Source organism: Lynx canadensis, chromosome E3 (assembly GCF_007474595.2).
Source record: "Lynx canadensis isolate LIC74 chromosome E3, mLynCan4.pri.v2, whole genome shotgun sequence".
Taxonomy (NCBI): Eukaryota; Metazoa; Chordata; class Mammalia; order Carnivora; family Felidae; genus Lynx; species Lynx canadensis.
In genome coordinates this window covers 33,956,527-33,981,276 of record NC_044318.1, presented here as the reverse complement: position 1 = coordinate 33,981,276, position 24,750 = coordinate 33,956,527, and the positions used below count along the sequence as shown (strand labels likewise).

At 43.8% G+C, this 24,750-nt stretch overlaps 1 protein-coding gene and 1 long non-coding RNA gene across 4 annotated transcripts in view; one reads left to right on the top strand and one right to left on the bottom strand.

Annotated features, from left to right (window-relative positions):
• LOC115503683 (NXPE family member 3-like) overlaps window positions 1–24,750 on the bottom strand; it is a 67,993-nt gene that overhangs the window by 1,281 nt on the left and 41,962 nt on the right. For 2 of the 3 annotated variants that reach the window (XM_032591529.1, XM_030299985.1), the window contains exons 4-7: window positions 21,042–21,156; window positions 7,283–8,007; window positions 1,864–1,937; window positions 1,545–1,757 (exon numbers count right to left, since the gene is read on the bottom strand). In XM_032591529.1, coding sequence (XP_032447420.1) covers window positions 1,545–1,757; window positions 1,864–1,937; window positions 7,283–8,007; window positions 21,042–21,137 — 1,108 coding nt within the window. In that variant the 5' untranslated portion in view covers window positions 21,138–21,156. Of the gene's footprint in view, window positions 1–1,544; window positions 1,758–1,863; window positions 1,938–7,282; window positions 8,008–21,041; window positions 21,175–24,750 lie in introns of those variants that run through there. The other variant, XM_032591530.1, reaches the window with a different exon arrangement.
• Window positions 1,828–7,627, top strand: LOC115503711. Its single transcript, XR_003965487.1, has 3 exons — window positions 1,828–2,008; window positions 6,649–6,756; window positions 7,541–7,627. It is a non-coding gene; the product is annotated as an uncharacterized LOC115503711 (long non-coding RNA).

Sequence of the window (24,750 nt, the reverse complement as noted above, 5' to 3'; positions counted from 1 at the left end):
CCTGATAGAGAGCTAGACGCATCTGCAATAAAAGGCCCCTCCTTTGCACGATGTCTCTGCCTGCTTGCCCTACCTTGTGCTTCAGGGCTCTGTGGGCACAGGGGGCGCCTTTTTCTATTTCACAGAAAGGTGCCAAATCAGCTAGCAGAGGATCTGGTTTTCCCAACATTCTGTCATGAACTTCTATTCATCTCTAGATACACCTCTTGCGTAGGAAAGTCACCTACTCCACTGCCACGGGCAGTGACCCTGGGAGGTCACCTCAGATTGCCTAAACACCAAATTAGAACTGGAGCTCTCTTTTTCCCTGAAGGAAGGGGCTGCACCGAGACTAACCCTCCTGGGAGGCAGCGGGCTTTGATACCTCAAGCAGGAGCGTACACAACAGCCCAGACCTCAAGATATCTAGGTGGGGGCAGCTGGTACTTTTAGAACTTCTGTAAACAAACGGCGGCCCACATCCCTCTGGTGCCGGGAAGCCCAACATGGCTGCTCTCATACTTGTAGGTGACAAGGGAGAGCCTGAGGGGGTTCTCTTCCAGGAGAGCACAGACCCACCCTGCACACTTCTCTTGGGGATCATAGGAGACAGGTAGGGGAGGCAGCTCAGTGCTGACGTTCCTTCTTTCCTTGGCCCTCACGTTGTCCCCGCTCCCTGATAAAGCATATTCCTTAACCCATGTTACATTATATTGTGGAATCTGTGCAACAAAAGTTGGAGGCTCAGATGGCACTCACCCTTCATGATGCTCTCACCTCTTTTAACTTTTATCCTCCAGGGAATGAATAAATATGAAACTCTGTCTGAAGCTTGGACATCTCAATTCACTTCCAGTCCCCTGTGTTCAAATGCCTCATGCAGACTCCCCAGAAGACCCGCCCACACAACCCGATATGAAGAATATAAAATAAGTACACCATCTTCTACCACTGCTGTCCCTTGCTCCCACACGCAGTCAGGCACCCCAGTGATTTCCATTTTGAGTCCGTTTTCTGTTATCTGTAGTTATCTGGTCATCTCCCTTCTTTCTAGAAGCAATCAGTCAACAAGCTGTCAGTTCCCCCAGTATAATGCTTCCTTTACTGCTGACCCCAATTTAGTCTCTCACCAGCCTGCATACTGACCTACCAGTGTCTTATAACTGGTTTTTGTAATGTGATTTTTCAGTCAATCAGTCAAACAAAATGAAAACATTCAGTGTTTTCCCAAAGTCACAAGAGAAACCCCTGATTTCCCTACAGCACTTTTCTTAAATTCCAACTCTATTCCTGCAATATCCCTTGGCAAATCCTCACTTCCAGGTAAGGTTATCTATTCATCGTTCTTCAAACACATCCACCCTACTGTTAGAGCCTCTGATCATCCACCTAATTGTTGAGATTATGCGCAATCTGGGCAACCTGTTCCCCATCCCTGCCTCTGCCCCAAACCCAGTATCTGGTCCTTCCACAGCACTCTCCTGAAATGTTTTCTGCCTTCTCAAAGCCCTGGATCTTCTCTTTTTGCCTTAGGAGCCCTGCCCTCTCCCCTCACGGCCACTCACAGGGCACAGTGTCGCGCAGGTACTCCCACCACTGCCGAAGTGTGGAGTCCCCCATCATGTGGACGACATGACCAGCCAGGCAGCCCAGGATGCTGTCAACAGTGGAGAAGGAGCGTCCGGAGCAGGACAGTGAGTGCCACACATCTTGGTGGTAGAAGCCAGAGGGCTTTGGGCCTGGGATCCCAGGGTGGCATGGTTGTCGAGGGGACAGAACTGTAAACAATTATTTGTGAGCAGAACAATCCGTGGGTGCAGAAGAGTCTAAAGCCACAGGCATGGAACATGTGCTGCCTTTTCTGCAAGCCCCAGTGTCACTTACCCAGACTCTTGTTGCTCTCCTTGGCCACCCAGATTGGAGAAATACCCTGAGGGAGGACCTTGTCTGTCACGTTCCTGAAGAGAAACCAATTTGCAAGAGGGAAGCCCTTAATGGAAATGCGTGATGGGAAGGCACCTGGGCTGAGGTGAGACTGGGGTTCTTGGAGGAAAGGAAGTTCTCAAAATCAAGGGCATCTGTCTAGTGTCAGGGCTCCTGGGAGATACTGAAGGCTTGGGGTCAGGAGAGGGATTGCAAGTTGGAGTTCAGGGATCCAGGTTCTTTGCTTCGGGGATTCCATCAGTGCAGGAAGCAGAGCTGTTTTAAAATGTACCCAGGCATGCGGCGCCTGGGTGGCCCAGTTGGTTAAGCGTCCGACTTTGGCTTAGGCCATGATCTCATGGTTTGTGAGTTCAAGCCTCACGTCGGGCTCTGTGCTAACAGCTCAGAGCCTGGATCCTGCTTTAGGTTCTGTGTCTCCCTCTCTCTCTGCCCTTCCCCCATTCACTCTGTGTCTCTCAAAAATGAATAAACATTAAAAAAAATTTTTTTTATGTACCCAGGCTTTTTGGGGAGGCCAACACATCAGGAGATGATGGCCATGAGAAAGACAGGGGGTTACTCAGAGTCCCTGAGAGGCAGGGGCACAGTGCACCACATGGGGCCACAGGGGGATGCACCAGGGTCAGTTGGGGGCAGAGGGAGTAAGAGCAAACAGAGGGCACAAACCTTTGTAGTGATTTTCACAGGAAGGAATAGGCAAGGAAGGGTAAGCAGCTGAGGAGGCTTGGGATTGGAGCATTTGAATGATTTCAGTGGCTCTGGGCTATAGAGGCAGATTCTGGTTGTCAGTAACTTGCTCTGGGGTGATTTCAGGCCCAGGACATTGGCCCAGACTGTAGGAGCCTGATAGAGGGAGGCAGGGTGGTGGGGTGCACTAAAATTGGGTGGTATGCTCAAGGCCTCTCTAAGAGCTAGCTAACCCTGGGAGGGGCTGGCCCTCCCTGGGTCCACATGGCCCCAAGGCATCAAAGCATCACAAAAATACAGGGAATTATAAACATGATTTATACAGGAAGGGGCTTGGAGCCTTTTGTAAGAAGTGCTAACTCTCTTCTTGGTCCTACTGGGCCCACTCCTGCTGGATTCTCCCCAATCACGATTAGACCAGCAGTTGTTCCCTGATCCCTGGGACTCGCTCTTCTCCTGGTTGCCAGGACTCCCCTACCAGGGCTCCCCTGGTAGCCCCTTGTGTGAGCCCCCTTCTTCCCATGCTCCAGGCTCAGCCTTCACTCCTCTATCCGGATCACACTCACTCCCTTGGTGGTCTCACTCGGCCAAGATCTTGAGCCTAGACTTCTCTGCCAGATTCCAGGTTTGTGAGTCTAGCCATGTGCTCAACATCTCCACTTGGTGTCTAACGCATGTGACCAAACTCCTGATCTCTACCCCCACCCTTCCCCCCACCTGCAACTGTCCTTCCAGGGAAGCGGGCCCCAAGCCCCACAGCCACATGTGAGTTCTCGCTTTTTAGCACATTCCGTGTTCTCTCAGGACATTTTATGGGCACTGCCTTCAGGATATACCCAGAAATGAATCACTGTGGACACCTCTACTACTGCAACCTGAAGCAGAGGCCTCCTACCTTTCAGTCTCCCTGATTTTCCCTTAACCTGCAGTCCATTCTCAATGCAACGGTCTGAGACCCTGTAAATGATGTGAATCATATCGTGTCCATCTTCTTCTCAAAATCCTGCAATGACTCCCTTTACACTTACAGCAAAAAATCAGTGTACTCACAGAGCCCTTCCTGTCATGCTGCATCCTTTGCTTAACACCGCTGGTCTTCACCTGCCCACCTCTCCGTCCCTCACCCCATCCCAGCTATTTGGCTTCCTTTGCTGTTTCAGGCACACTATGGCATTTCCTCTGCCTGGAACTCTCTCGTCTCCGGTACATCCTGGGCCAACTCTCTCATTCCCTTTAAGTCTTTGCATGAATGTCAGCTTCTTCTTCTTCTTTTTTTGTAAGTTTATTTATTTTGAGAGAGAAAAAGAGAGCGAGAGAGCACGAGAGTGAATGCACATGAGTGGGGGAGGGGCAAGAGGGAAAGGGGGAGAGAGAATTCCAAGCAGGCTCCACACTCAGCATGGAGCTTGGAATGCCAAATTCTTAATGAGGTCTATCCTGACCCCCTATTTAACACCGCAACCTGCCCCCATCGGACTTCTAATCCTTACCTCGTGTATGTTTTCAATTTCCCCTAGCACAAATCTCCTTCTAGCGTTTTTTTTTTTTTTTTAATTTTTAAAAGTTTATTTATTTTTGAGAGAGAGGGGGAGAGAGACAGGGAAAGTGAGGGAGGGAAAGAAAGGGAGAAGGAGAGAGAGAGAATCCCAATGAGGCCCTGAGCTGTCAGCATCAGAGCCTGACGCGGGCCTCGAACCCACAAACCTTGAGATCATGACCTGAGCTGAAATCATGAGTCGGACGTCTAACCATCTGAGCCACCCAGGTGCCCCATCTCCTCTAGCATTCTATACTATTTACTTATTGTTATGTTTATTGTTTATCATCCTCTCTCCTGTTGTAAATAAGCTTTACCAAGGCAAGGTCCTTGCTGTATCTTCACTGCTTTCATTCCCAGTTCCAGCAGGGCCATGCACGTAGAGTGTGGTCAGCATGCATTTGCTGAATGAAGGAATGGACTTACTGAAGGGGCTGTGTCTGAGGAGGAGAGGGGAACTTACTTCTGGAAGGGAGAAGGGATGAGAATATTCCTACAAGCTAGAAAAATGCAGGAGTATGGCCTGCCCTGAGACTGTCAGGGCCCTAGTGCCCCCTAGAGGTGACAGCCTCAGGAAGCAGGTAAAGGATGATCTTAAGGACTCTGGACCCAGGTGGAAGACGCCTGCCCTCCCAGCAGAGCCCAAGATTACACAAGCTTGAACAGCGGGCACTTTGGGGAGGACTACGGGAGGATCCCAGATGGCCAAGGCGTCAGTATCTTTGCAGGACCCTCGGTGAAGGGAGCTCTTCCCACCAGCCTGGCTGCAGAGGTCCTCAGATGGGATTAAAGTTGATATACAGAAAACACCTGACCTTGGAGCTGCAAATTCATGTCCGTTATACATTCCTCACATGTGTGGTTATCTGTTTAACACCAAACTTCTATCAATACACTGTTAGCTCCCACAGGATGGGGCCACGTCTGCCCTGCTCTCCCATCCCCAGGACCTCTACGACTTTGGACCACGTCTGACAGAGCAGGGGCCACTCGATAGCAGCAAAACACTTGGGCCAAGATTGTAACAGCCAAGAGAGCTGGGATATGCTGTCCCTGTTCTAAGCACTTTATACACATTAATATATTTTCTCTTCACCCCAAGTCTATGAGGGAAGTACTATTATTATCCCCCTCTATGAATGAGAGAACAGAGGTTCAGACAGGTTAAGTGACTTGCCAGAGATCACATGGATAGAAGCTGGCAAGTCGAGCAGGTAGAGCCAGGATCAGAACCCACGTACTCTCACTCCAGAGACTTCTGGGATGTACCCCAAGTGACATCCTGATATGGCTCCTGTTTTTACCCTTAGATTTATTTTTTAATGTTTATTTATTTATTTTGAGAGACAGAGCTAGAGCAAAAGACAGTGCAAGTGAGGGAGGGGCAGAAAGAGAGAATCCTAAGCAGGCTCCATGCTCAGCATGGAGCCTGACATGGGGCTTGATCTCATGACTGCGAGACCCTAACCTGAGCCGAAATCAGAGTCGGATGCCTAACTGACTGAGCCATCCAGGCACCCCATAATCTTATATGTATTTTTAAAATCTTTTTTTTTTCAACGTTTATTTATTTTTGGGACAGAGAGAGACAGAGCATGAACGGGGGAGGGGCAGAGAGAGAGAGGGAGACACAGAATCGGAAACAGGCTCCAGGCTCTGAGCCATCAGCCCAGGGCCTGACGCGGGGCTCGAACTCCCGGACCGCGAGATCGTGACCTGGCTGAAGTCGGACGCTTAACCGACTGCGCCACCCAGGCGCCCCTTATATGTATTTTTAATCGACCAATGCAAAAAGGATATGTGATTCTCCTTTTCTGACCAAAGGGAGCATAAGAATTGGTCTGGAAAGACCAAGGTTACCTGGTGCTAAATTCTCATGCCAGGAAGGAAATGTTAGTGGGAATTCCCCAGACACGAACTACCGAGAGCCTCCAGAGATGGGTACCTGGTGAGGCCAGCAGGCACCTCAGCACCGCCAGGGCCTCCGGCTCAGCTCACCTCCTCCAGTCCTCATGGCAGCCAGTGAGAACTTCTGTGCTCCTTGGGGTGGTGCAGCAGCAGCCAACCTGCTCTGTAAACACCTCTGGCTCTTCTCTTCCCCCACTCAGTGGGGGTGTCCCTCCACCCCTACTCTGCCTCCACCCTGCCACCTTCTGGGACCCCATTTTTACCTCCATCCCCTACTCTCCCTGCTGGAGACCAGATGCGCAGGTCTCCCACCTTAAAAATGCCTCCCTTCTCCCTTGGGTCTCTCTAACCCCCACCCTGCCACAGATCTCAGGGACAGTAGGCTGTTTGCCCATCTCCCCTCCATGACTCCCATCTTATGTCCACCCAGGGAGGCTTGCCCCCACCCCCGCCCTGAGACTGAGGACAGTTCTCAGCCTTTCTCAGCTTCCGGGCTGCAGGCTCTGCTCCCCTCTCACTCGGGGGTCACATCCACCCTCCATACTCTCCGACCACATATGCTGGTAATTTCTACCCTACATCTCTCCTTACAGGGGCAGTCAGAAGAGCAAAGATGCCTGCAATGCTTCTCTTCTGCCAGAGGTCCATGTTTCTCCTTCAAGCCTTAGCTAAACTGTCACCTGCCCGATCATCACAGGCAGGTGGGTTGCCCTTTCTCCATGTCCCCAAACCACTCAATGTATACTGCGCTTAGGCACTCATCACACTGTGTTTTCCAAAGTCATGGATCTCCATAGGGGCACCTGGGTGGCTCAGTCAGTTGAGTGTCTGACTCTTGATTTTGGCTCAGGTCATGATCCCAGGGTCGTGGGATTGAGTCCCGTGTCAGAATCGACACTGAGTGTGGAGCCTAAGATTCTCTCTCTCTCCCTCTCTCTCTCTCCCCCCCAAAACAAACAAACAAACAAACAAACAAACAAACAAAAATATAAGCAAACAAACAAACCCAAACAAAAGTCAGGAATCTCCTCATTGAAAACTTGTAGAGGGCAGGTATGCTACCATTACACAGAAGTAGTCAGTACTTAGTATGAGACCTGACACGCAGTAGGAAACACATCTAATAGAAGGGAATAGATGAACAAGGGTAGTTGTTCAGGCAGAATATCACAGGGACTGGGGTTCAAGGGTTAGGGCAGACATCCCAGATAATGCTGGGTTTCTTACCATGCCAGCAGGGCCTCCTCGTGTGGTGTCGTCACATTCCAGTAATGTCCACTTGAATGCCCTACCAGTGAGTTGCAGGGCAGGGTTGGGGGTCGAGCACAGAACCAGAGCTCACCAGAATCTTCATCCTTGTAGTGACAGGTAGACTCTTCCTCCCCAGTTAGCAGGGGGTTAACATTGCAAGTCACAATTTCTTCATATCCTGTGGGTCCTCGGAAATAGCCCATGAAATCAACTGTGGCCCATTGGTCTCTCCAGATTCCCCGCAGGACCCTAACTGCCTCGCTGGAGTGGATCAGCTGCACTCGCACCTGGGCCTGCCCAGCCCACAGCAGAGGGAAGGACAACAGGTAGGTGCCATTCTCCAGATCCTGGATATCCCCAGGGACTCCTGCCTTCAGGTGGGGACCCAGCAGCTGTGCCCGAAACAGATCTCCACCACAGGTCTTGGGCCTGCCCTGGTGGTCTCTGGCGACAAGGATGGCCTCTAGGGAGCCTCCCAGGGTGTAGCTGGCCTGGGAACGATCCCTCAGGTGGTAGGTGGAAGTCTGGGGACTGGTGGAGGCCAAAAGGTCCCCCGCATCTCCTGGGGTGGGAGGCCAGTGCAGAAGATGGGTCAGGTCCAAGAGCTCCTTGGGGAGAGAGCCAGAGGACTTGCAGGCGGGGCGGGGCTGTGGGGGCAGAGGGACCATGCTGTTAGGCCAGGAAACTCTGATGTACAAGATCTGTGGACAGAGAAAGAAGAAACTGTCAGTGGTTTGTGTCTCTTCACCTTTCTTCTGGGAAGGTATCAGTTCAACAGACATAGTCCTCCTCTGCCTGGTGGGTCTCAGGCAGGAATCCTACCAGCCCTATGTCATGCTGCTTCTGATCCAAAGCTGGTGTGTGAGCTACCACCACACACACGTGCAGATATCATCTCATGTTTAAAACCCTATGTCTCGGGGAGCCTTGGGTGGCTCAGTTGGTTAAGTGTCTGACTTTTGATTTCAACTCAGGTCATGATCTCACCATTCATGGGATTGAGCCCCGAGTCAGGCTCTGTACTGACAGCACAGAGTCTGCTTGGGATTCTCTCTCCCTCTCTCTCTGCCCCACCCCCGCTCATGTGCATACACACACACACTCACTCTCTAAATAAATAAACTTAAAAAAAAAAAACAACCCATATGTCTGTGGGTTTTGCTAAATCTCTCGGAGAATAAATACCATCTCTATCTCCCAGTCCCCACTGGCTTCTGCCCCATCACCTGCTCACTTGGGATGCATACACTCTAACTGCCAGCTGAGGGGGGGTCCAGGCTTGGACCTGGCCCCACCCCCCCACTTTCCAGCTCTCCTCACCCATTACACGTCCTTCTCTCTCTGGACTCCAAAACCCAGGATAAATTCTCCTTCCCCTTTGTATTTCCTCTTTCTACAACCCAACCTTTATAATCTCCATCCTGGATTTGAGAAGCAGGGTTTCCTTCACACACAGAGGAATGAGCTAGAGGTCCACCTTGGGGAGTAGTCAATGGAATCAGACTCATGGGGTCGTGGGGTTTCCCTGCATAGGAGGCAAAAAGGAGAGATGTGCAGATAGAAGGGAGCAGTGGGGAGGGAGTGGGCTGTGGCTCCAGCTATCTCTAGCCCCCAACCAAAATCCAAGTGTCAGGTAACCACAAGCCTAAATTGGCCTTGCCTCAGGGGGACATCCACATGGCTCAAAATCACAGTACAATGCTCAGCAATTCCTCCCAGGGAAGGAAGTAAATCCAGTTTGACGGCCCATCAGTATTTGGTAGTCTCTAGCATTTATTTACCCTGCTTCTGATTTGTTCTCTGACTACACTTTAGTGTCAGGGATCTGCACCCCTTCGCTCAGCCTTTCCTCAGCACATACACACTCTGGCCATGTGATATTCCCATGTTTCACCAGGGCCAGGGCACAGGGGATGCCCAAGGCCCCTCCTTATGTATCTCCTAGATAAAATCAACATGAGCAGGAAGAAAGATTTGGGGCCTACATCAGGAAGAAAGGACTGCAGCACACGGGGAGAGAAAGGAGGAGCTATTTCCTTCATGCAGATCACTGGGACCTGCCCCAGAGGCACTTACTTAAGCCCCTGGAATTCCAATTTTTCTGTATAGTATGAGTTGTTGGCATAGTTTGGGACTGAGAACTAGGGAGGCCACAGTCTTATCAGGCACCCATGCAACTGGGGAATGAGACCAGAGTCTGCCAGTGGCTCTGGGAGTGGCTTGACAGTGAGTCCTTTATCTTCAGGGCCTGTTGGAGCCACCACCCTGTCATCAAGCCAATAGTTAATGAGCTGGTCAGCAACTTTGATCAGTCAACAAGAAGGGATGGCCACTTTGTCAGGTTAGTGACAGGATGGAGGCTACTTCTCCTTCTCTTGGTTTCCCTTCCCATATCAGAGGAGAAATAGAGGGCGGAGGAATGAGGGAGATATGTGTGAGCAGAGCATGCCTCCCACAGACTCGTATCAGCCAGAACCTTGGCCGAACCTGGCAAGAGGGGACAGAGGGAGAAAGAATGGAGCAGAGGAGAATTTTGAACTGGATATGAAGGTGAAGTTTAAAATGAATAGAGCTGAGTCTTAGAGACACGAGATCGACTGAATTTCACAACTGAAATTGACTTAAAAGTTATGGAATTAGGGGTGCCTGGGTGGCTCAGTCGGTTAAATGTCCGACTTCAGCTCAGATCATGATCTCACGGTTCATGGATTGGAGCCCCGCATCGGGCTGTGTGCTCACAGCTTGGAGCCTGGAGCCTGCTTCAGATTCTGTCTCCCTCTCTCTCTGCCCCTCCCCCACTCACACTCTGTCTCTCTCAAAAATAAATAAACAATAAAAAAAAATTTTTTTTTTAAGTTATGGAATAAGACAGAGATGTGGTTAAGGGGAAGGATAGCACTGAACAGACACATTGCATAGCAACAACTGGAAGAATTAAAATTGTTTCAAATTTATATTCCAACGAGGTTCTCCCTAAACTGGTTGTAAACTCTCTAGTAAGCATGGGCCTTTGGTCTCTGCAGGCTGTGATGACCCACATTGCGGTTGATGGCTGTAGTCTTGCCCCTGGATTTTATTTTTTTATTTTTATTTATTTTTTTAGTGTTTATTTTTTGAGAGAGCATGAGCATGAAAGGGGCAGAGAGAGGGGGACAGAGGATTCGAAGCAGGCTCTGCACTGTCAGCTCAGGGCCCGATGTTGGGCTCGAGCTCATGAACTGTGAGATTGTGACTTGAGCCAAGGTCGGAGGCTAAACCAACTGAGGCATCCAAGCGCGGCTTGCCCCTGGATTTTAACTGCATGGACTTCAGTAGGCAAAAACTGGGTATCTGCTGTTGACTTTGATCTAAGAATCTGCTCCTAAAAAGGGGGTTAGATTATCAAGGAGAGAGAGCATATAGTTGTGGTGTTTGTTTGTTTGTTTGTTTGTTTGTTTAATTTTAAGTAGGCTCCACACACAATGTAGGGCTTGAACTCACGACCTTGAGATTAAGAATCACATGCTCAGGGTGCCTGGGTGGCTCAGTTGGTCAAGCGACCGACTTTGGCTCAGGTCATGATCTTGGAGTTCGTGGGTTCAAGCTCTGCATTGGGCTCTGTGCTGACAGCTCAGAGCTTGGAGCTTGCTTCAGGTTCTGTGTCTCCCTCTCTCTGCCCCTTCCCAACTTGTGCTCTCTCTCTCTCTTGCTCTCAAAAATAAATAAACATTAAAAAAAACTTTTTTTTAAAGAATCACATGCTCTACTGACTGAGCTAGCTAGGTGCCCCTAGTTTTGTTTGTTTTGTGTTTTGGAGTATATCATCTCCACCCAAGTCAGGGGGTTCATCTGTCTAGGGGGGATTAGGATTTGTTTAAAAGGATTGCAAAAGGGGGGTCTGGGTGGCTCAGTCAATTAATTGTCCAACTCTTCATTTTGGCTCAGGTCATGATCTTACAGTTCATGGGTTTGAGCCCCACATTGGGCTCTGCACTAACAGCTCAGAGGCTGCTTGGGATTCTCTCTCTCTCCCTCTTTCTGTATCTCCCCTGCTCTTTCTCTCTCTCAAACTAAATAAATAAACATTTTTAAAAAAAGGAATGCAAAGAAAAAGATGATACATAAAGGCCATAATGAAGGAGAGGAAAATGGACTAATTTTTAAAGCATGTTAAAATATTGGGGCAGCTGGATGGCTCAGTTGGTTGAGCATCCAACTTTGGCCCGGGTCATGATCTCATGGTTTGTGGGTTTGAGCTCACATTGGGCTTTTGGCTGACAGCCTGGACAGCGCAGAGCCTGCTTCGGATTCTCTGTTTCTTTCTCTTTCTGCTCCTCCCCTGCTCCTTCTCTCTCTCTCTCTCTCAAAAATAGGCATTAAATTAAAAAAAAATATTAAAAGCATAGTTGAAGCTTTCCAAAATGACGAGAGAATGAAGGAAAGAAATATATTACCAGAAACAAACCCTCCTCTACAAAGAAAGAGGTGACACACAAATATTTTTGCTGACATTAAAATAACAAGTTATTCACATACTGGAAAATTCAAAAGCAGAAATAAGGCAAATGTGTTAGTAAGGAATTACTTTTGGCTGGTAGTAACAGACATTAATTTCATTGGCATAAGCCAAGAAAATTAAATTTTCTCTCAATGAGTATCTGAAAGTAGACAATTGGTAGCTTTGGTCTTAAGGATGTCAGACCTAGGTCTCTCTTTGCATTTCTCTCATGGTCCCAATAAAGCTACTGGAGCTCCAGTCATCACATTCATTTTTGGGCAACACAAAGGAGGAAAATCAGGGCATCAAGATAGCTTTAGAAGTACCACCCAACAACTTTTTTTTATATTTCATTGACTACTCCTGCCTATGATGGAATCTGGACATAAAGTCTTCTCCCCTTTCCCTGCTGGGCTCATTACCCAGCTTTGAGTTAGTAGAGAAGAATGGAAGAATATTTCTAAAATGAGGCAAAAGCCTTGGAGTCACCAGATTTTGTTCAGGAACCTGTTGAGAGGGAAACCAACATGGGGCTAACAGGGAAACTGCCCTCGGGAGGCATGTTTCTTGGGGCAAAGCAATGGCTGTGCAAGAAGCTGTGGTCACAGCCTTTGGGCAAAGCATGGAAGATGCCAACACACTGATAGACAGATATATTTCTCAAGGTTGTGTCATTTACAGAACCCACACTTTATACAGCAACTGGATATCAGGACCATGGAACCTAAAAGGGAACAGGAAATTGAGATGTTTCAAACATACATGATGTGGGGAAGATGGGCCCTTTAAGTAAGATCTGATGAAGTTTTCCCTACTGCACACTTCCACAATTTTCAAAAAGAAGGGGATGTCCCACACCCCATTCTCTGGAAGAGGAGGAAGCACACAGAGGTGGATTTTTCCTACTGCTATAGTATGCACAGGACACAATCACCCTTAGTGGGGGAAATGTCCCAATAAAATTTAAGTTCATAGGCTGTGGACTTCAGACAACCACTGTAGACCAAATGGTGATCCTGAAACCAAGAAGCTTTTCTCTTCCTTGCCTATTGACTTGCCTTTGGTTACCTCTGAAGCTCAGCTTGTTTCTTTGGCAAAACCAGAGACTGGATTATATTGGGCTCTGGGAACATTGCTTCCTGGATTAACTGCTCAGAGGGGTGGGAATTTGCTACCATTTTCTAACTTGGGTGGGTATGGGTCTAGTGCTGTGATAGTCTGGGAGTCCTGTTGGCTTTGGAGGCCATTCTTCCTTGTTCTCTTTTTTCCTTCATTCTAAACTCTCAGGGCCTGTGTATGTGAGACAGTGATCCTGTATAAGTGTGTCTCTTGTGCAGATCTGGGCTGTCCTGCAGGCAGGTTTCCCTAGGTCTAGACTTGGGGAGGGTGTTTGTGACAGACACCGTTGGTTGTCCATCCATATTCCATTTTTGTATAGCCAAATGTGATACGATATTATCATGTAGAATATTATTATTGGTCTGAGCCAGTCATGACATCACATTCTACACCTTCTCAATCTTTTTGAGAGTTTCTCAGCTCTGGCTATTAAGATACAAGGAGAGGTCTGATAACAGATACCTGAGACAGCTGTTACTCACCAAACAAAAAGGACCAATAAAGCTGGGACTGCCCCTATTTTATTTCCACCTAAGATGTGGATTCAGTGTTTGGAGGTGTGTCAGCCATCTTGCAATAAGAAAGAAAAGGCCGTTTCAAATTTTGTTTCTTCTCCACTACCCACATACTTCTTTCTGGTGCTGGGTGTCACAGGAAGCACTGGTATCATGGTAGGGCCTCTGGCTGTTTCTTTGTGTGGTGATGCTGGGTTGGCACAGGGTGGGGGAGGAGTATTCCTGGAAGCCATTCCTATACTGAGACAACTAACTACAACTTAGCTATACACAAGAATGTCTGGAAACCACATCACATCAAAACTAAATGTTCCTCAACTCCAATTTCTCTTAATAGGCTTAAAAAAAAAAAAATGCCCGTGACCACTCTCACATCACCTGACATAGAGGAAGTTGTAATAGAAAGATACATGACCTTAACAGATTGAGGTTAAAATATTTTACTACTATAAAGTTTACAGAACCATATGACACTGCTAGTGCCCCTCCCGTGGCGTTGGTAGAGATCCAAGCTAGTTAGAGTCTGAACGTTTTTTTGTTTTTTTGTTTTTTTGTTTTTTAACTAGGCTCCATGCTCAATGTTCAGCTTGAACTCAGGACCCTGGGATCGAGAGTTGTATGCTCTACTGACTGAGCCAGCCAGACACCCCTACAATCTGAACTTTGAGCCTCATTGGCTTCTTGGCAAATATGCCTCAGGTTATGGCAACAGCAATGCCAACTCTGCCCCCTGCTGACTGCAATATGAAATACCATAATTTATATGACATCTCAATTTCAGAGATATTCAAATGTGAAAAAATGCACATCTTGGAATTGATGAAATATGATATTTACAATATGTATAAAAGATAAAGGACTAATACCCAGAATATAGGAAGAATGACCACAGTCAAAATGAATACAATAAATAGTACAGTGGGAAAATGGGGAAAATACATGAACAGGCATATTACAAAAGGGGAACTGTAAAAGAAAATAAACATCAGAAAAAGATGCTCAACTACACTGGTTATATGAGCTAGGAATGGTTACAGAAAAGCCAAAGCACAGTGGCTTAAGAATGATGGTCTTATTTTTCTCACAAAATGAGATGTCCAGGAATAGGGCATGAAAGGCTGGTTAGTGGCTCCAACAATGTCATCAAGGATCCAGCCTCCATATGCTGTCCTTATTATGTTGACTTGCTGTTCCATGGTGCAAGATGGCTGTATATCCAGTGCTTATGTCCATGTGTCAGCAAGTAAAATGGGAAATAGCAAACTGTGCTTGGATTTTCCCCTTTAAATTAGGAAAGAAAACATTTTCCAAAAGCCCCACCCAGAAGACTTTGGCTTTATATTTCATTGTCAAGTGTCAGTTGACCACCAGAGCTAGGAGAATGACATTATCATGATTGGTTGAGACCAATTACAATTCAGCCTGGAGGGCTTAGGCTTGGGTAAGGATTCATCTTCCCTGAAATTCAGGGATTTCTGAAGTAGCATGCTAGTAAACCAACTCTCCGGAAAGACAAAAAAGTCCTGGTTTAGAGGTTCTGTTTTTAGAGAAAGGTGTTTAACATATAATTGACAGTCCTTTGCTACACTCAGTATTACCTCTTTGGTGTCCACTTCAGATGTGACCAAGGTGGATAATGGATAAGGAGGAACTTCCCAGATGATGAAGCCAAGGACCATGGAAACCAATGTGTGGGGAGCCCTTCCCAGGGAGTAGAATGATTATATGCTGAATGCTTAGCTCTTCTCCTCCCTTCCCAAACCTCACCCCCAGCCTTCAATTCTCTTTTATTCCTGCTTTGCTAAGGCTTTTAATCATGAATAGATGTTGAATTTCATCAAATACTTTTTCTGCATCTATTGAGATGGTCATGTATTTTTCCCTTAGGCCATTAACATGGTGAATTATATTTAGTGATGTTTGAATATTGAGTCAGCTTCGTACACTTGGGATAAAATCCACTTGACAATGATGGTTCTCCTAGGAAGGTTTTTTTTAACTGCAAATTCAATTTCTATAATTGATATGAGGCTATTCAGGTTATATATTTCTTTCTGAGTCATCTTTTGTTGTTTGTATCTTTTAAGGAATTTGACAAACTTTTAAGGAGTTTGTCACCATCAAAGTTATCAAATTTACTTGCTTAAATCTATTCATCTTTTTAGTATCTGCAGAATATTTACTGACATACCTCTTGCATTCCTAATATTGAAAATTTTTGTCTTTACTCTTTTTTCCTGATTAGTTGCACTTCAGGCTTAAGTTTTATTGATGTTCTCATAGAACCAGCTTTCAATTTTTTCTTTTTTTCTTCTGAGAAAGAAATTGAGAGAAAGAGAGAGAGAGAGAGAGAGAGTGGGGGAAGGGGAGAGAGAGGGAGAGAGAGAATTCCAAGAAGGCTCCTTGCTGTCAGCCCAGAGCCCAACGTGCGCATGATCCCGTGAACCATGAGATCATGACCTGAGCCAAAATCAAGAGTTGGACACTCAACCAATTGCGCCAACCAGGTGCCCCTCAATTTATTTTCTATATTGTTTTTCTGTTTTCTATTTTATTTATTTCTGCTTTGATATATATATTTTTCTGCTTACATAGGACTTAATTGGTTCTTCTTTATCAGTTTCTCAGAACTCAGGTGGATACTGAGTTCATTGATTTGAGATCTTTTTTTTTTCTTTCTTTTTCCAAATTTTTATTTAAACTCTAGTTAGTTAACATGTAGTGTAATATTGTTTTCAGGAGTAGAAGAGTAGAATTTAGTGATTCATCACTTACATATAACACCCAGTGTTCAACACAAGTGCCTTCCTTAACACCCACAATCCATTTAGCCCAACCCCCCACCCACCTCCCTTCATCAACCCTCAGTTTGTTCTCTATCTTTAAGAGTCTCTTATGGTTCATTTCCTCCTCTTTCTTTTTTCCCCCCTTCCCATGTGTTCATCTGTTTTGTTTCTTAAATTCAACATGAGTGAAATCGTATATTTATCTTTCTCTGCCTGAATTATTTCATTTTAGCATAACACACTCTAGCTCCATCTGCATCATTGCAAATGGAAGATTTCATTCCTTTTGATGGCTGAGTAACATTCCATTTTATACACACACACACACACACACACACACACACACACACCCCACATCTTTATCCATTCATTGGTCAGTGGACATTTGGCTCTCTTCATAGTTTGGCTATCGTTGATAATGCTGCTATAAACATCAGGGTGATGTAACCCATCGAATCTGTATTTCTGTATCCTTAGGGTAAATATCTAGTAGTGCAATTGCTGAATTGTAGGGTAGTTCTCTTTTTAGTTTTTTGAGGAACCTCCATACTGTTTTCCAGAGTGGCTGCACCAGTTTGCATCCCCACCAACAGTGCAAGAGCGTTCCCCTTTCTCTGCATCCTTGCCAACACTTGTTTCTTGTGTTGTTAATTTTAGCCATTCTGACAGGTATGAGGTGGTATCTCATCATGGTTTTGATTTGTGTTTCCCTGATGATGAGTGGCGTTGAGCATCTTTTCATGTATCTGTCAGCCATCTGGATTTCTTCTTTGGAAAAATGTCTACTCATGTCTTCTGCCCAGTTCTTAACTAGATTATTTGTTTTTTGGGGGGTGTTGTTTGATAAATCCTTTATAGATTTTGTATACTAATCCTTTATCAGATATGTCATTTGCAAATATCTTTTCTCATTCTGTAGGCTGCCTTTTAGTTTTGTTGGTTGTTTCCTTCATTGTGCAGAAGATTTTATCTTGATGACGTCACAAATTTTGCTTTTGTTTCCCTTACCTATGGCAATGTGTCTAGTAAGAAGTTGCTATGGCCCATGTCAAAGAGGTGGCTGCTTGTGTTCTCTAGGATTTTGATAGTTTCCTGTCTCACATGTAGGTCTTTCATCCACTTTGAATTTATTTTGGGGTATGGTATAAGAAAGTGGTCCAGTTTCATTCTTTTGCATGTTGCTGTCCAGTTTTCCCAACACCATTTGTTGAAGAGACTTTCTTTTTTCTGTTGGATATCCTTTCCTACTTTGTCAAAGATTAGTTGACCATATAGTTGTAGGTCCATTCTGGGTTTTCTATTTTGTTCTATTGATCCCTGTGTCTGTTTTTGTGCCAGTAGTCTTGATGACTTGCTTTGTAGTCCAGAATCATGATGCCTCCAGCTTTGCTTTTCTTTTTCAGGATTGCTTTGACTATTCGGGATATTTTGTGGTTCCATAAAAATTTTAGGATTGTTTATTCTAGCTCTGTAAAAAATGCTGGCAGTATTTTGATTGGGTTGAATTAAATGTGTAGATTGCTTTGGGTAGTATAGACATTTCAACAATGTTTGTTCTTCCAATCCATGAGCATGGAATGTTTTTCCATTTTTTTGTGTCTTCTTCAATTTCTTTCATAAGTGTTCTATAGTTTTCAGAGTACAGATATTTTTACCTCTTTGGTTAGGTTTATTCCTTTTTACCTTATGGTTTTTGGTGCAGTTGTAAATGAGACTGATTCCTTGATTTCTTTTTCTGCTGCTTCATTATCGGTAAACAGAAATGCAACAGATTTTTGTACATTGATTTTATATCCTGAAACATTGCTTAATTTGTATATTAGTTCTAGCAATATTTTGGTGGAGTCTTTTAAGTTTTCTACATAGAGTATCATGTTGTCTGCAAATAGCAAAAGTTTGATTTCTTCCTTGCTGATCTGGATGCCTTTTATTTCTTTTTGTTGTCTGATTGCAGAGTCAAAGCTCTCAGTTTTTCCCCATTGAGGATAATATTAGGTGTGGGTCTTTCGTATATGGCCTTTATGATGTTGAGGTATGTATATCTATCCCTACTTTCTGGAGGGTTTTTATCAAGAATGGTTGCTGTATTTTGTCAAATGCTTTTTCTGCATCTATTGAGAGGATCATATGGTTCTTATCCTTCTTTTTTATTTATTTTTTTCAAATTTTATTTAAATCCAAGCTAGTTAACATATATATCTTTCCTTTTATTAATGTTGTGTATCACATTGATTGACTTGCGAATATTGAACCACCCCTGCAGCCCAGGAATAAATTCCCACTTGATCATGGTGAATAATTCTTTTAATGTACTCTTTATTTGATTTGCTAGTTTCTTGTTGAGGATTTTTGCATCTAGGTCATCAGGGATATTGACCTTTTAGTAATTTTCCTTTTAGTAGGGTCTTTGTCTGGTTTTGGAATCAAGGTAATGCTGGCCTCATAAAATGAGTTTGGAAGTTTTCCTTCCATTTCTATTTTTGGAACAGTTTGAGAAGAAGTATTAATTCTTCTTTAAATGTCTGGTAGAATTCCCTTGGGAAGCCATCTGGCCTTGGACTTTTGTTTGTTGGGAGTTTTTTTTTTTTTTTTTTTTTTTAGTGTTTATTCATTTTTGAGAGGGGGGAGGAGCAGAGACAGAGGGAGACAGAGGATTCAAAGCAGGCTCTGTGCTGACAGCAGACAGCCTGAGGCAGGGCTCCAACTCAAAAATCCTGAGATCAGGACCTCAGCTGAAGTTAGACGCTCAATCGTCTGAGCCACAGGCACCCCTGTTGGGAGATTTTTGATTACTAATTCAATTTCTTTGCTGGTTATGGGTCTGTTCAGATGATCTATTTCTTCCTGTTTCAGTTTTGGTAGTTTGTATATTTCTAAGAATTTGTCTGAGATCTTACTTCTTTTCTGACAAAGGCATTTAGTGCTATAAATTTCCCTGTGAGTATCCTACAAAAATTAATAGGTCTGTTTTCATTTTCCATTTGTTCAAAATACTTTACAATTTCCTTTAAGATTTTCCTTTGACCCATGAACTATTTAGATGTTGCCTAGTTTCCAAATATTTGGGAGTTTTCTCAAAATCTTTCCATTATTGATTTCTAATGTATTTTCAATGTGATCTGAGAACACAATTTTGTATGATTTGAAACATTTTAAATTTATTTAGACTTGTTTTATGATTCAGAATACAATCTATTTTGGTAAACATTCCATAAGCACTTGAAAAGAATGTGTATTCTTCTGTGTTGTGCGGAGTGTTCTATAAATGACATAATTGGGTCAAGTCAGTTGGTACTGTTGTTCACATCTTCTGTATGTTAACTTATTTTCTGTCAATTTATACTGTCAATTATAGATGAAGGGATATTGAAATCTCTAATTGTGAATTTGTCTATTTTTTATTTGAAGTCCTGTAAGTTTTTGCTTCATATATTTTGAAACTCTGTTATTAGATGCATAAACAGGTCTGTTATGTCCTCTTGACGGATTGCTGAATCGATCCTTTTAACGTTATGAAATATTTCCCTTTATAGCTTCAATTCCAGTCCAACACCTCAGGGTCTATTCCAGTCTTCCCTTTCCGTATTTGTAAGTCCTTCAATAATGGAAACTGGTTTCTCATTATCCTGAATGCATTTACTTACTTGCCTGATTTCCCTGTATGAAACCAATTTCCCAACATTTCCCTGCTCTTGTCCAGCTGCCACCTTTCTTGACTGCCTTCCTCCATAATTCCCAAGGGCTTATCACTCTAGAGTGGTATCAGGAAATGCCATCTCTTGAAGTAATCTTTTCCTCTGCTAGGATCATATCCCTAAGATACATACTCTATCTTGAGATAGCACTTTTCTACTAAATTCTCATTTCCTGTTCTCTGATAAAGAACTCAAAACAAGAAAATATGTTCAAGAAAAGATTCTCAGTTTCACCAGAACTAGTCAGAGCAACAACAAAAATAAACTTATCTCAGGCTAAATGGCAAAAAGTTTGAACTAACGCCCAGAAAACGGAGCTATAGAAGCAACTCAGTTTGAAGACAACTGCTATTTAGCTTAACATAAATGATTTGTCCTTTGTACATACATAGATTTCTATCTTTAAGGTTTCTTTTATTTTTTCCCTTAAATTTTTTAAATGTTTTCTTTTGTTAAATTTTTTTAATGTTTACTTATTTTTGAGAGAGAGAGACAGAACACAGCAGGGAGGGGCAGAGAGAGAAAGAAAAAGGGAGAGACATAGAATCCGAAGCAGGCTCCAGGCTCTGAGCTGTCAGCACAGAGCCCAATGTGGGGTTTGAACTCACAAACCATGAGATCATGACCTGAGCTGAGTTGGACGCTTAACCAACTGAGCTACCCAGGCGCCCCTATTCCTGATAGAGCTTCTTTTTGAACAGTTCAACTTTTTTTTTTTTTCTTAGTGGAACCAAGGGGAAAAGGGAACTCTTACATATATGCAGAGGTAGAGAGGGACAGCAGGGCATCCTTAGAGACAGGTATGAGGGCTATCTCAATTTTAAGATCTAGAAAGGAGCCAGGTGGGCTGGAGCAGAAATATAGCACCTTGGGGGAAAGAAAGCATGGAGAGCTCAGGTTTCCTTCTTCCCCTCAGTTTTTCAGGCTAGTGTTTTGGACTCCCTTACAGTTACCCCTACCTGCTAAAATTTGCTCATTCTTTTTCTAAGAGCTTGTCCCTCTTGGACACTTCTGTTTCTGGATTAGAAACAGGAAAATGGAATGATGAAATGGAGAGCCTCCTTCAGCCTCCTTCTCCTGGATGGAAGCAATTGGTTCAAGCTCTATGGATAGAGAGAGACAAGTGGAAAGAAATATACTTACACAAATTGCAATGACTGATCCCACAATCACAATCATGTGCCACCTGAACGGTCTGATGAATAGGTCTGTGGAAGCCTGGAGTTGTTTACTAGACATCTGGTGTGTGATCAAGACCCTAAATAGATAAAAGTGTCAAATCAGAAGCAGTGTCATTATAAACATGGTGCAATATGAGTTTTCTACTGTCTCCCCCATAAAGAAGATGGATAATGACAATCACCATGGATGAGATGACTTTTGTAGAAGTTCAAGTGTCCAGTGGAGAAGTTTCAACACACCCTTGGAGCAATTATGATCCAGCAATTCTATTCATGTACACAAAAAACTTATATGAGAATGTTTTATTCATAGTATACCCAAATTGAAAAAGAAAACACAAATATCCACCAATGGAAGAATAGATAAGCAAGTTTTGGTATGTTCATACAATTGAATAACAACTAGCAATAAAAAGAAAACAACTACAAATAAATGCAATAACATGAATGACTTTCAAAAAATATCAGGTTGAGTGAAAAAAGCAAAACCCAAAAGGTATATATTACATGATTCTTTTAATAAGAAGTTCTAGAAGAGGCAAACTAATCTATGGTGATAGAACTCAGAATAACAGTTGGCTCTGGTAGAAGGGGTTGACTAAAAGGGGGCATGAAGGAACCTTATGGGGTTCTGGAAATGTCCTTTATCTTGAATTGGGTGATGTTTTTTATATATTATATACATTTGTCCAAATTAGTTATAGACAGATCTGTGCATTTGACTATATGAAAACTGTATCTCAATAAAGAGAAGAAAAGATAAGCATGTATACTTATATAATTCATAACTAAATTTTACACACTATCAGCATGGTGGAGATGGTGCATGGGGTAAGATTAAGGGATATGAGAGTACACTAAGTATTTGTATCATTCAAGGGGGAATATACAGATGATGATATACTTCTTTTTGATACTATTATGAATGAAACTGTATTTTTTTTAAGTTTATTTATTTTGAGAGAGACAGAGAGAGACAGAGACCCAAGCAGGCTCCACACTGTCAGTGCAAAGCTCAGTGCAGGGCTTGAACTCAGGAACTGTGACAGCATGACCCAACCAAAATCGAGTCAGATGCTTAACCAACTGAGCCACTTAGGTACCCCAAATGAAATTTTTTTATTTTTGGATTGTTCACTCATAGTGTTTAGGAATATAATTTTTTTTTTGGCATATTAATCCTCGCAACCTTGCTGAACTTGTTTGTTAGCTCTAAAAGTTTTCAGCGCATTCCGTAGAATTTTATTTATACAAGATCATGTCATCTGGAAAATAGAGGGAATTTCACTTCTTCCTTTCAAATCTATATGCTTTTTTTTAAACACTTTTTTAATGTTTTTATTTAGTTTTGAGACAGAGAGAGACAGAGCATGAGCAGGGGAGGGGCAGAGAGAGAAGGAGACACAGAATCCAAAGCAGGCTCCAGGCTCTGAGCAGTCAGCACAGAGCCCAACGCGGGGCTCGAACTCACAGACTGTGAGATCATGACCTGAGCTGAAGTCAGATGCTTAACCTACTGAGCCACCCAGGCGCCCCCAAATCTATATGCTTTTTATTTCATTTTCATACTTGGTTTCTCTCACTACCTCTGGTACAATATTAAAATCAATAAGGAGTAAGTAAAATAAGAAATCAATAGAGGTGGGGTGCCTGGGTGGCTCAGTTGCTTAAGTGTGGGGCTTTGGCTCAGGTCATGATCTTGCAGTTCATGAGTTCAAGCCCCACGTTGGGCTCTGTGCTGACAGCTCAGAGTCTGGAGCCTGTTTCAGATTCTGTGTCTCTCTCTCTCTCTCTGTACCTACCCCACTCATATCTTGTCTCTCTCTGTCTCTCAAAAATAAATAAAAACATTAAAAATTTAAAAAATAGGGGCGCCTGGGTGGCGCAGTCGGTTAAGCGTCCGACTTCAGCCAGGTCACGATCTCGCGGTCCGTGAGTTCGAGCCCCGCGTCGGGCTCTGGGCTGATGGCTCAGAGCCTGGAGCATGTTTCCGATTCTGTGTCTCCCTGTCTCTCTGCCCCTCCCCCGTTCATGCTCTGTCTCTCTCTGTCCCAAAAAATAAATAAACGTTGAAAAAAAAAAAAAAAAATTTAAAAAAAAAAAAAAAAAAAAAGTAATCAATAGAGGTAAGTAAACATAAGCACAAGTAACAAATATAAGACTAAAAATAGAATGTACAATGTTTAAACCATCAGGAAAAATATTTGATTCATCCATTGAAAAGCAGGGAAGGACAGCGGCACCTGGGTGGCTCAGTCAGTTTAGCGGCTGACTTCAGTTCATGTCACAATCTTGTGGTTTGTGAATTTGAGCCCCGCATAGGGCTCTGTGCTGACAGTTCAGAGCCTGGAACCTGCTTTGGATTCTGTGTCCCCCTCTCTCTCTGCCCCTCCCCACTCGTGCTCTCTCTCTTTCTCTCAAAAATAAATATTTTTTTAAAAGGCTATTTCTTTAAAAAAAAAAAAGGAAAGTAGGGAAGGAGAAAAAAAGAAAGTACAATAAATGGGAAATTTGAAATACATTAGAAGAAACAAGTAATAATTTATACAGTCATTGAAATAAATGTAAATAGGTTAAACTCACCAATTAAAAGACAGTGGAGTGGGGCGCCTGGGTGGCGCAGTCGGTTGAGCCTCCGACTTCAGCCAGGTCACGATCTCGCGGTCCGTGAGTTCGAGCCCCGCGTCGGGCTCTGGGCTGATGGCTCGGAGCCTGGAGCCTGTTTCCGACGCTGTGTCTCCCTCTCTCTCTGCCCCTCCCCCGTTCATGCTCTGTCTCTCTCTGTCCCAAAAATAAATAAACGTTGAAAAAAAAAAAAAAAATTTAAAAAAAAAAAAAAAAAAAAAAAGACAGTGGAGTGCAATCAAGAACATACGCTCTTAGTAGACCTCTCACCACAAGAAAACACACAAAAAAAGGATATAGGCTTAACTACATTCCAACCTCTCCTCCCAAACTCACCAGATTCAATCTCTCTACCACAGAAAGGAAGTGAATGAAGAGTTCAAGAGCTGACAGAAACATTACATTAATGGCTGCCCCTGCTAGATGGAAACATCAGAAGTGAGGGATAAGTGTTTTCTCTACCACGACCTCTGTAATATACAAAGAACTCTTACCAATTGATTAGAAATAGATAATATCATGGACAAATGGGCAAATGTCACAAATAGTTAGGTTTGTCAAATAGCCAGCCTTAGGAATAGGTGCTCAAATTCACTAAAAGCCAGAAAACTATAAATGAAAACAACAATGAGATATAATTCCCTATTTCTGCCTAAAACGTGGAAGAAAAGAAAGGAGGAAAATAAATTATGCTCGTGAAACTTTGAAGTGTTTAAAGCTTTTTGTTGTTGTTGTTTTAAGTTTATTTATTTACTATGAGAGAGAAAGAGAGCTGGGGAGGGGCAGAGAGAGGGAGACAGAGAATCTCAAACAGGCTCCACATTCACAGCGTGGAACCCACTGCAGGGCTTGAACTCACGAACTGTGAGATTATGACCTGAGCCAAAATTCAGAGTCAATGCTTAACTGACTGAGTCGCCCAGGCATCCCTGTTCAAGCCTTTTTGGAAGGCAATCTGGCCACATATATGAATATTTAAAATGCAAATACTCTTTAAACCAGCAATTCTGGCTCTTAGATAGCTATCCTAGAGAAATAAAAGAACC